The sequence below is a fragment of the Harpia harpyja genome, chromosome 19 (genome assembly GCF_026419915.1).
Source record: "Harpia harpyja isolate bHarHar1 chromosome 19, bHarHar1 primary haplotype, whole genome shotgun sequence".
NCBI classification, from domain to species: Eukaryota; Metazoa; Chordata; class Aves; order Accipitriformes; family Accipitridae; genus Harpia; species Harpia harpyja.
The window spans coordinates 5856366-5868747 of NC_068958.1; the positions used below are offsets into that span (position 1 = coordinate 5856366).

At 46.5% G+C, this 12382-nt stretch overlaps 1 protein-coding gene across 13 annotated transcripts in view; it reads right to left on the minus strand.

Annotated features, from left to right (window-relative positions):
- Positions 1-12382, minus strand: part of PRRC2B (proline rich coiled-coil 2B) — a 64219-nt gene that overhangs the window by 24447 nt on the left and 27390 nt on the right. For all 13 annotated transcript variants that reach the window (XR_008239425.1, XR_008239426.1, XM_052815863.1 and 10 more), the window contains 11 exons: positions 11910-12087; positions 11587-11689; positions 10505-10577; positions 7526-7669; positions 6624-6865; positions 6099-6220; positions 5499-5641; positions 4053-4143; positions 3429-3621; positions 2726-3041; positions 1877-2067 (listed from right to left, as the gene is read on the minus strand). Coding sequence is in view for 11 of the 13 variants with exons in the window: in XM_052815863.1 (XP_052671823.1) it covers positions 1877-2067; positions 2726-3041; positions 3429-3621; positions 4053-4143; positions 5499-5641; positions 6099-6220; positions 6624-6865; positions 7526-7669; positions 10505-10577; positions 11587-11689; positions 11910-12087 (1796 nt within the window). In the remaining 2 variants the exon portion in view is untranslated. The remainder of the gene's footprint in view (positions 1-1876; positions 2068-2725; positions 3042-3428; positions 3622-4052; positions 4144-5498; positions 5642-6098; positions 6221-6623; positions 6866-7525; positions 7670-10504; positions 10578-11586; positions 11690-11909; positions 12088-12382) is intronic.

Below are 12382 nucleotides of genomic sequence, written 5' to 3' on the forward strand. Positions count from 1 at the left end.
CCATCTGTTAGAGGCTCAAAAGCAGATCAGATGGGAGGGTAGAGCAGATAAGGGCAATTCACTACCAGCTGGGAATGTGGCAGTTGTCGTTATTCTCTAAACACCCAAAACAGCCCAAATATGTTGCAGCCAGAAGTGCAGCCAGAATCTCACTCCACTATGGGCCACACTACGTGGCCAAATGCAAGGGATCAGCTTCAAGACTGGAGTTTGCATTTTCTCAATGCTTCTATGAGACACAGGGCAGCTTTCTGTCAAACAATTTCTTAATTGGAACCAAATACTTTAGAAGATGTTGCTGTTTGGAGGAAATGCAATTATAAGTTATTTAGAGTGCATATATATTAGTTCTACTCATGTTAGCCGAACAGATTAAATAAGAACAACCTAAACTCAATTAAGACAGCTATTAATATTTTATAGTATTTCCTGTACATCCTCCAGAGATGGGCTGACACCTTCGGGTTGTGTCCCATCTCCCACATGGCCAGTTCACCCTCCTTTAGCTGAGGACTGTCATGATGCTGATCTGATTTGACATTCAACTTTTGCTGAAGTTCCAAGAAGAACTTATATTTGAAGGGAGCTTTGTGTACCGAAGAAAGCTTTCAAAGGTAAACAGCTCCAATTAGCACGAAATACATCTATTTACCTGTCAAGCTTTCCACCATCTTTTCTTACTAAGCTTACAGTGTCTGTAACTGCTTACTGTAACTGTTTATAAAAAAAGCCAATCCCCTACTGCAGAGCAAGAGAGACGCCCTTAAATCTGAACCTGACACATCACTATGGCAAAACAGAAACTCAGATAAATGCAAAGATTATATCCGAGTTATCTAGTGCTTCAGTACCTTGGACAAAATATTTCATGAATGATACCAACACTGTTTTTTTATTTTGTTCTTTTCATGGAACCATTGCTACCAAAGCAGCAATACAAGCCAGCCAAAATACAAACTGCCTCATATATACTAACAACACAGAGGATAAGAGAAAATAAAATGAAAATTTCATGTTCTTCCAGTAGCAATGACCTGTGCTGTTATTAGCAAGACAGCAAAGACATCCAATTATTTTTGGTTTAAGAGCATCTCTTTTAAAGAGTAACATTAGCAGCATTTGCTGCTGTACATTTGAATCATGAAAACGTCAACTGCCCACTAACAAGCACAGGGGAACATCCATAAAGAGCAATTACTGAGCTTCCAAGCAAAAGCCAAATGTGAGCTCTTCACTAAGGTTTGCAGCAGCGTTGGTTGTATCACGTTTCAAATGGTTATTCTATGAAGAATGGCAATTAACTTTGCATTATCTCAAGCATGGATATTCTGCCCCTTGCTTTGACTCTGCTGTCCTAAGGAGGTTCACTGCATCTGGAAAAACGGCAGAAGCCAAAGGCATTAAAGACTTCGCTGGCTCAGGCCTACAGCAAGTACCAAGGTAGCCACTGCTGCTCTTTTAACTTTGGACACAGGAAGGGGAACATCCCCAGCTTCTCCTGCATGTACACATTTGCAAACCAGAGCTCTGCTACAAACCACATAGTCCTAAGATTTCACGTTGTCAGGAGACACCCAGACAACCGTGCAAGACAAGTCAACATTTCTGACAGCAGTGTCTACTTTTCTCCCAGCCAAGTGACAAACGTGACCTGCCCACACCTCTCCCCGCCACAGAAAGCCCTAACCACAATAGCTCCAGCATCACAGGGTGCACGTAAAATTCATGTAGTCTACAGAGAGCCCTTTTACCCGCGTCAGTCCGGATACATCTGTGATCTAAAGTACTGCCAAGCAAACACAATGGTTTTGTGGGGGTCCAAAGGAAGAAGGGTGTGAAACAAGGGGAGGTCAGGTGGGAGTGTCACACCTATTACCTGCTGCTGTTGCTGCTGCTGCCTCTGGAATCGTGGGGGAAGAGATTTCTGGTATTTGTTGAATTCCTGTGCTGGGGAGGGAACTTCTCTGAGCTCCTCCTCACTGCTGCTTTGGGCTGCTGCTGCTGGAGCTGGAGTCTCCTCTTCCAGGTAGCCAACAGAGACATCCTGTGTGTGAAACTCAGGGGTTGCTGCAGAGAAGAAAATAAGCCTTGATAAGCCCTGCTCATGACAGGATTTGTGCGTGCACCACCACACCACAACATACACATGTGTGGCCATGTCCTGACTGCATTAGGTGGTTGAACTTTATAACAATCATATATAGCATGTTACACACAATCTCCCTGATTTGCCTTGACAGCTCTAGAGGGCTTTTTCCATCTCATTTTAGTGATGAATTTCGAGATCCTCCTCTGCCAACAGCCTTCTGCTTAAGCGCTGGGGGAAGAAGTCCATTTCCCTTGTTACTCCTTAAACCTGCCAGCACTTACTGATAACTGATTTTCCGATCCATGGCCCATGAGCACTTTCTTAGTATCAACATCCAATCATGAGAAGATCAAGAGGCCCATTTCAACAAGGTCTCTGCTAGCACAGCTGACTGAGCATAAAGGCAACCAAAGAAGTTTGCACTTGTTTTAATAGGGTTTTTTTTTTCTTTTTTAATGAACCTTCATCACCAATGCAAAATACTCTGCAGAGTACGTGAAGCAGCTGATCCCTCAAGTGCACCTGAAGTACCCTCTGAACACTCCCTCCCAGGAACTCCCCCACACTTCAGGTAAGAGACTGGCACAATAGCAAAAAAGCAGTTTTTACAAGGTGAGGCAAGCAATGTTTCTTTACCTCTACGGAAAGCATGACCATTCTCTTGCACAGCATTTTTCTCTGTGCTTGGGGGTCGCAGGTCTTCATTCTCAGTGTGTTTCTGGGTCTCCCCACTCTTCTGAGCCAGTTTGCATTTCTGATCAAGTTGTTTCAGCTTTGCAGCGCAGGCTGCCAGACGCTCCTCCCTGGCTCGCCGCTCCTCCTCCTCCCGTCGCCTCCTGGCTCTCTCAACAGCCTCTGAAATCTCAGAGTGCACAAACTTCTGTCTCAGTGGCACCTTTTCTTCTTTATCCTCGAGGGACTGCTGTCTGAGGATACTTCCCAGTGTGGGCTTCTGCCAAAGGAAAAACATTCCTCAATAAGCATGGCCCAAACATCTCCTGCATCTTGAGCTTTGCATCCCACATTGAGAAAAATCCCCTCCTGACTCCCTCCCCTCCATCCTCATGTACACAAATCTCCCTTTTGGTGGGAAGTTATTGCTATCTGGTTCAGTATCTCCATTTTCTCACTGTCTGACAACCCGACTGCTCTGGACCAGCTTCAATTTCTTTTCTCTAGTGGGAGTGCTATGCAGATGGATTTCTCTCCAGCTGGATATATACAAAGAATTGAGAAATTCATCAGCATCCTGCTTTCAATAAAATGTCAAACTGGCCTCTTAAGGACAGCGATGCATCGCATCCAGCACCACAAGCCCACTTGCATGAGTTCAACCTACCTGGTATTCAGATGCAGAGCTCCAGCCATTCAGCTTCCTCGGCGGCTGCTGTGAATCCTGCACTTTCCGGACTGACCGGGACAAGCCAACTGAGTCGCCCCAATTCTTTCCTTCCTCCAAGGTGTGTTTGACATCTGCACTGTCTGCAGAGCTCAGGGACAACTGTCGTTGCCTTCTGGGATCCCAGCTGTTCCTGTCATATAAACAGCTTTGCTATTACATTTGCTACTTGCCTCAAAAAGCACTTGCAGTCCTATCAGGTGGCAAAGGCAACTGACTGTAACAGAAAGGAAAGATCAAAAAAACACAAGAACAAGCACTGCGTTTTTCCTCCTATGGTACATAAGGATTCAAACCACTATTGTGCAGCAGGAAAAAGGTGAGACACAGAAAGGGGACTAGGGAAAAAAAAAAAAAAAAAAAAAAAGCTTGGTATCCTGGCACTCACCTTCAAGACCTACGCACACCCTTGAAGCTCACTCAAACAATGGCCAGTGGAATCAACAAAATCATAGTATTAATCGGGGGGATCAAGCCTCAACATTTAGAACAAGTTTTAAAAAGATCCTGCTATTGTTTACTTTTACTGGAACAACTGTAGGTGCAAATACAGCCACTTCTTACCACTTCTGTCGTCCGTCTTTAAGAGTTTCTTCCTCTTCCTCATCTTCACTAAACTTTAGTTTCTCAGAGTAATCCACTTCGTCATGAATGCCTATGAAGGCAGGATTGAAGAAGGGATATATGAGAGGAAAGAAACAGGTCCCTTGCCCTCATAAAGCTTATGCCCTCTCAGGCACTAAACCAGAGAACGCACAGGCTTGGCATAAACTACTTGGAAAGCCAAATGCCCACCACAGATACTGGAAATGATGTGAGTAGTGTGGACCCACACTGCTGAACAGCTGGGCTGGTCCCAGAAGAGGAGCAGCAAGCAGTCTGGGAATGGGGGCTGCAAATGAGGAGACAGCCACTCCTGCGCTATCCTGCTGCAGGACAGCACGGACTGCTATCCTGCTGCAGGACAGCACGGACTGCTATCCTGCTGCAGGACAGCACGGACTGCTATCCTGCTGCAGGACAGCACGGACTGCTATCCTGCTGCAGGACAGCACGGACTGCTATCCTGCTGCAGGACAGCACGGACTGCTATCCTGCTGCAGGACAGCACGGACTGCTATCCTGCTGCAGGACAGCACGGACTGCTATCCTGCTGCAGGACAGCACGGACTGCTATCCTGCTGCAGGACAGCACGGACTGCTATCCTGCTGCAGGACAGCACGGACTGCTATCCTGCTGCAGGACAGCACGGACTGCTATCCTGCTGCAGGACAGCACGGACTGCTATCCTGCTGCAGGACAGCACGGACTGCTATCCTGCTGCAGGACAGCACGGACTGCTATCCTGCTGCAGGACAGCACGGACTGCTATCCTGCTGCAGGACAGCACGGACTGCTATCCTGCTGCAGGACAGCACGGACTGCTATCCTGCTGCAGGACAGCACGGACTGCTATCCTGCTGCAGGACAGCACGGACTGCTATCCTGCTGCAGGACAGCACGGACTGCTATCCTGCTGCAGGACAGCACGGACTGCTATCCTGCTGCAGGACAGCACGGACTGCTATCCTGCTGCAGGACAGCACGGACTGCTATCCTGCTGCAGGACAGCACGGACTGCTATCCTGCTGCAGGACAGCACGGACTGCTATCCTGCTGCAGGACAGCACGGACTGCTATCCTGCTGCAGGACAGCACGGACTGCTATCCTGCTGCAGGACAGCACGGACTGCTATCCTGCTGTTTGGTGTTTTCAGCTTTTAGGAGTCTTCAGATCCGGTTCCTTGAGTACAGTGTGATGGAAGGATCAGAAGGATCCATTGTGTCATCATTTACACCAACAGCAATTTCACAACTACACAGACCACTCTTTGCTTCCCCTTCTTCCTTCTGGGGCAGTGAAACAGAGCCACCAGAATATCCTGGTTATTTCATGCTTCAGGGGGGAGTAACTTTTTTGCTTCACCTCCTAAGCTGTTGTCTGAAGCTAGAGAACAGAAGCACTTTACCTGCCCATCCATCATCCGCATCAGTGTCTAGTTCATCCAGCCCCTTTAGGTTCTCTGCATTGATAATGGTGGGCCGAGGCGCTCTCTCTACTTGCTGCCGAACTGGACGTGTTGGGCGAGGCAGGCTGAGCCTGTTCTCTTTTCTACAGGGAAATGCAAAGAAACGGTTAGAAACAGTAAAGAAAAGAACGTAGAGTTGAGTTTGTAACAGTGAATCAGTCCTCTTCTACCATACACTTATATACGATGGCTCCAAGTTTCTCTCCCTGTCCAGCGAAGCTTCTTTCCCTTGTCTACCTGGTACCCACTTCCTAGGGCTTACAGACCAGAGCTGCAACCCTTCCAGTCCAGGATCACATACAACTACTTCTCACATCCACCTGCTCTTCAGACGCACAGTCCTTACAGTCCTTCAACATTTCAGATGCTGCTGTAGCCAGAGCAAAGCACTGCTTCTTTGGGTAAAAATCAGGTTCCCTCTGTGGCTGCCTGCAGCTTCACCCATGCAACTGGGGATCCTTGGCCCAAATTCTTGCATAGTTTAAGGTTCATGTCATGCCCAAACCTGCCTCTCAAGTGGGACAGTCATGGCAGCCTTACCCATCCTGGTCATTCATCTGGTATTGTCTGAAAGGTACCCGGGGCTCAAGGCGAAGCTGAGGAAGGGGGAAAGACCCTCGGTCCAGCGATGCAGGGGTCTCAGATGGCTGTTGTGGACACATCTGGAACAAGGCAAAGCAGAAGAGTCTGTTTTTCTCTCCTTGCCACAGGAAGGCTTACCCAGATTAGGTTACAACATGAGCACAGTAGCTGCATCCGCACAAAGGGAAAACAAACATTTCACATCTGGCTGCCTAACAGGCCACGTGCTAATGGTTATCCTCTCCAGCTCGAGGGAAAGCAGCAACTTTTCCTTGGGCTGAGCAAAGGCTGTGCTACACTATTCAAGCATGAAAGGGTAAATGCACAACAGGGGAAACTAAAAATAGATCAAGAGAAGGATCCCTGAGCAAGCCCTGGATACCAAAAGAGGGTCCAGAAAACAGATATCTCAGCTGACTTCAACCCACACACACGTTGTAAGTGGTAAGGACATTACACAGCTGTGGGGAAAGGGCAACTTACAAAAGCAGGTAGCATGTCATGGTACGTAGGTGGTTGGTAGACATTTCCCATGAACTGCGAAGCCCCTTTGCGGACAGGCTGAGCTGGGCGGAGAGACGGCTCCTTCGGATCGCTGGCACTCACTGAGGAGGGGGCTCCGTCTCCAGTACTAGAGGTCTTGCTGCCCAGCTCAGCAGGGGAGGCGGTCAGAGATGTGGCAGAGGTTATGTTCCTCCCACCGCCCTCCCTCCAACTGGTGACATCTGGAAAGGAGGTAATAATTATGTTAACATTTGTAACTGCAGACAGTCACTCTGCCAGAAAGTCTCGAAACTCAAATACTCTGGTCAAGCCCTAATTACACTAAGCATGTAGAAAAACATCAGGGACCAAGGAAAATTTCCAAATGCATTTATTTTCCTAAGAGACTAGCAGCACCAGCTGCTACTAAGCAATTGCTGCACCAGTGGTGTCCTTATTTGTCAATAAGCCTAATTTCCAACCAGCTCTGCTCCCCATCTCCACAGCCCTTACCCTGCAGAATTAAGGCCAATTAGATCATGCACAAACACTCGAAGGGAAGCCAAATCACACCACCCAATCATTTCACTTGTGACTCCCCTAGCCCAGGGGGAAGGGGCCTGCTTTGCAACATCCCACAGCAATTTTTATTAAACAATGTAGTAGGTAACAGTCCATACTTGGCTGTCTGGACCACAGAACTCAGCCAGTGAACATCAGCACTACACGTAAATCTGTGGTCATTTGCTAAGCAGCTTGACACATGTGAGCTCATAAAAAGATAAAAGGAAACGTAAGGATGGAATATCTGATACAACTGTGAACTGGCATGCCCCTGCCCAAAACACAGTCTATGGGGTTATGAGCTGGGGTAAGGCACAAAGACACAATCATTCACTTACTCTGGGGGCGGAGGCTTGGTCCTGGCCCATACGACGGATCTAAGGCGCCCTTTTCTTTGCCAACCTTGTCCTGCTCGCCAGCTGCTTTCAGCGTCGGAAATTCCTCGGGAGAGAAGGATAACAGTCGGCTTGAGGCCCTTGAACCTGTCAGACAAATGAGTGTGGGACTTAGAGAAGATCTTTCCACTCTTTCAATTCCCTTACGAGATCAGCCTGGAAATGTGTTTCCTGAGAATCTGGGCCTCCAGCATATTTAAACCCAAATTACTACTGTACCAGCACCTCAGCTCACACCAAAAACACTCTCAGACACTGTCACCAACACGACAACACATGTCCTCACCCAGTACTCCCACACTCTTAACTTGGGATCTTCATTTAAATTGTCACGTTCAACGAAGCCAGAGTGAACTCTCCCAGCTTCCAATTATTTTTGTAAAGTACAAAATTCAGACTGAAGCAGAGATACAAATTCTGCAAGATTGCTTATAGAGGATACCCTGTTATCAAGTATTTGACATTTCTATTCAGACTCTTTCTGCTCAGATCTCACTCTACTGGGGAAGTCTATTGTTAAGATTTCTGGCAATATACTCAGTGAAAGACCACAGATAAGGACCAAGTGCTGTATGCTATACCCCACTCTCCTCCCTGCTGCAGCATTTTTAAGATGCAGATCACTGGCCAGATCAGGCCAGGTTCATTTCTAGTCATTGACAAACTGTCTTGCCGAGTCAACAGCCACCCTAAAATGACAGCTTTCTGTCCATTCTGAAGATCTGCCAGTGACTGGAAGAAAGCAAAACACAGCAAATCTCTTAAATTTGTTGGCAAGATAACACTGACTAAAAAGAAATTGTCAGCATTATTGCATCACTAAACATTAAAAAAATTGCTTTTTTGAGAACTGTTTCTTGGTGTTACTTGGCTAATGCTCTTTTTAAAAAGGGCATTTCAGAATTACCATGTTAAAAATATCAGCAATGAGTACTGACCACCTGACAAAAGTGTCTCACCTATCTTTATCCTTCCTTGCACTAAAGAGTCAAGAAGGACTGGCTTCTTTAAAGTCATTTTCACTTTATGGAACTTGCACACTGCACAAGACTTCCCATCTGAAGGTCTCCAGGGAAGACACTGCAACTGCTGCACGTAACGTCTTCAAGTATTTTGGACAGATGAGAATACACAAGAAGGACATCTCTCAAACACACCACAAAATACCTGAGATGTGCTGAGAGTTCCGATTTCTACTGCATTATTCTACTAAACTAGAATGACAGTGAGAATATTAACAACACGTAAGTGTCTTTCAGGGGAGAGAATTCTACCCCCCAGGTAAGGCTGCAAAATGTAATGACTGTTACTGTGCAGGCATTAACAATTTGCACTCTAACCCCAGGCAGCACCACACTGATAAAAGTTTGGTGCATCTTTTTTTTTTCCTCCAAATGCCCCCTATACAGAAGACACAGGCATGGAGCAGTTCACAATTAATTTATTAGACTACATTTCTTCAGGATACAGCCTCCAAAAAAGGTTTTACAGCAGTAATACCTAAAAGAGAGCAAAGAGCAAAAGGTTTTCCTCTTTGTCAATAATACTAGAAACTGCTGTATTAGCTTAGAAGGAAAAGCAATTGTTCAATGCCACTGGAGAAGAGGTGCAAGGATGGGATGGCCTAAGAAGTCCTTTCCGCCAGATTTCTGATGCTTCTGTGATTCAATTACCTTCTAATTAAGCTGCTCTTAGCCATATATGCAACTCTTTTCTTGGGTTGAGAACTCTATACTGATAAGTGTGACCTAGAATGAGTTTTCAAAAAATCTTTAAGAACATTGTTAGACGATCAGATTTCAAAATGACTGTACAGGAGGTCCACACAGCAACAGTCTCAAAAAAGTACCAATTAACCAAACAAGACACCATCTTTGCACTGGCCACAAACCTCAGGCAAGCACAAGTCTCTACTTTAACATTTAGCCTTTGAGAAACACCCTCTCATTAAGGGAGTCATTTAATTTAGGATGAGCTTGTCCCCTCCACTTCTGCAATCTGCAGCTGTCTCAGTTCTTTCCAATCTCTCTGCAATTTCACTGAACAACTGAATGGTTCCAGGTCTGTTCACATTAAAACAGCGGAACTGAGCTATTATACTCACTATAGTTTTAATGGTAGTACTCAGTGCAGCTGGAAACCACCTCCTGTGTGGAAATGGAGGCATCTGAAGACAACTAAACTCCCAATTTATGTTAACACTGCTTCAGGATCCTCAGTCAAGCAGAAGCCATTAGCAACACAGTTGCTCAGAGAGACTTAATAGAAAGGCCTCAGCCAAGGTGTAAAAAGTGCATCCTGCAACAGCTTCAGTGCCACGTGCACCCACTGACACTAATACCCTTGGACCATGGATGCTGTGTACAGCCTCCCTGAGCATTACCATTACAGCCTCACTTTTGACCACCTAATTAGGTGAAGCTCCTGATGCTATTAGCCATGGAGATGCCTACATTTCCAGTCTCCAATGTCCTTTTCTTCTTTTCTTCTAAACCAATCCCTCCCTTCTTCCAGTCTGTTTTCTGCACCTTTATTACACACTGCTCTGGGCTGACAGAAGATGCTTACGGGGCGGGGGGCAAATGTTTCCCTTCTCCTTCAAAACCTTCACCTCCCAGAACTCCCTGCTGCTTCCCAAGTGCATGAATCATTCTGGTTCAAGATGGTGATGGGGCACATTCTGCTCAAGCTCTCTCCTGCACTGGCAGACCTGAACAGATGCAGTTGCCTCACTCCAGCCAAAACACTACACAGACTGAAAAGAAGACTCATATGGCCTCAAAGCACTGTAACCACGACAGCTGTGTCCCATTCCACACCAGTCTAGACAGGGAGGCAGGAAGAAACGGAGTCCACCCCATCTCATGCCGGTCTGGGAGAAGCAGGCACATACCCAGCTCCATTCCTGTTTATCATACTCACCACCTTCTTGTCCTGCTGGCTTTCCATTCAGCTGTGCCCATGACTTTGGTCCACCTGGCACTGAATTTGTACTCTGAAAACAAAACAGAACACAAAAAAAACCCCCAACGCCCACAGATCAGTGAAGTCCCATGACTGTTTCTCATTTCTTGGCTGGCACCTGCTATGGTTCAGACCTCTAAATCACCCAGATGTCACTGGATACCACAGGTCTCCCCAGCTTCTTGTTGGGGCTAAAGTTAGTTGCTCCCCACTCCAGTGCACTATGATGCTACAGCAAAAATACTCTCCTCTGCCCTGCCTCTCATCTCTCCTCTGCTCATCTTCACCAGCTACTTCCTCAAACCATTCCTCTTGCTTTCCTCCCTCTAATCAAGCTTTCCCTTTGTTCTGTTGCATTTTTCCAAAAGGTCCCTCAAACTTCTAGATTTGTTCCATGCTACACCTCAGCTTGAAGGCTACCCTACTTTCTCATGCATTAACCACTCCTCTCCTCTTCAAAACACAACTCCTGTCTTGATTTCCCTGAACCTCAAGGGCTGGGAATTTTTTTTAAACTAAAAGTGTGAGATCTGTAGCACAGAAGGGCCAGGTCCCTGCACTCTCTGGGGAAGCTTTCTTACTTGCCAGTAGCTTTTTCAGGTCCTGACACTGGCTACTTCTCCCTCATGACCAGATCTCTTCTTATCAAGTCTCATCAGGCTGGGAGCAAGAGCTGGATCTGTTGTCACCAAGCAACACTTGAATTAGACCCAAAGTAAAATAGTTTAAAGTGCTAACCAGCCATCCCACATTCCAGACATTCTTTCTAGATTGAAGCAGCACTTTCTGCACACACTTGAAAGGTACAGAGGTAATGTGCACAGAGTTATACTTTAACTGCAGCACAGCATTCCTTGGGCACAGTAACTTGGAGTCAAGACAGTCACTTCTACAAGAATTGATTATACAGGAGCTGTTCTGTAAATTGCAGTCTGCTGATTCTTACTTGTACAAGGCAACACAGACAATTAAGGAAAACCCTTAAGCTGTCTGGGGACAGGGGAAGCAGGGTGGCAGTCACAGAGACCACTTGCACCTACCTCCTGACTGATTGACTGTGTCGGCTTCTGTAAATTGGAGACAGATTTCTGCAAACCCTGCTGCGGCAGCGACTCCTGCAGCTGTGCAGCTGTCGCACTGGAACTAAAAAAGAGACAGCAGAGGTGAGATCAAAGGGGAAGACAGGCAATAAGACAGACAAACAACTCTGGCAATATAGCAGTTGCTAAAAGATCAAGCTAACATTGGCTCTACACTGGCATGGACAACAGAACTGATCACTATAAGGTCCAACACACAGCACAGCGGTACACAACTACTGCTGCTTGCCTGACAAAACTTAGCGAAGAGTAGTTCTACCTACCTCTTTTGGTCTGGCTGATCCTGCTTGTTTGCCCATCCTGTACCGTCCTTGGGTACTATAATGATGTTGGGGTCGTTTCCTTTGTTCTCAGACTTCAAGCTAGGCAAGTTTGCAGGAGGTGGCATGCGCCGGGCAGCAGCAACTTTCCCAAGACTCTGTAAGCCATGTCTAGGAATAACTAGTGAGAAAGGAACAATGGCAGGTCATAGAGGGCTATATCCTGCTAGATAACTAACCTTAATTAGCATACTGTAGCTGGGTGCAATCCCAACAGAACTGTATGCCAAGCAGCACCACTGCTGCTACATCAACATACAGGACATTTCCCACATGACCACTGTGTAGCAGCCGTCTGCTGTAGCAGCTTTTTAACAGGCAGCCTCCTACAAGAGTCAGGAGGGAGAGAGAAATAATTCTCCCTAACAGAAAATGCCCACAGAGTCTTTTAGCTACCTGTGCAGATACTCCTCTTT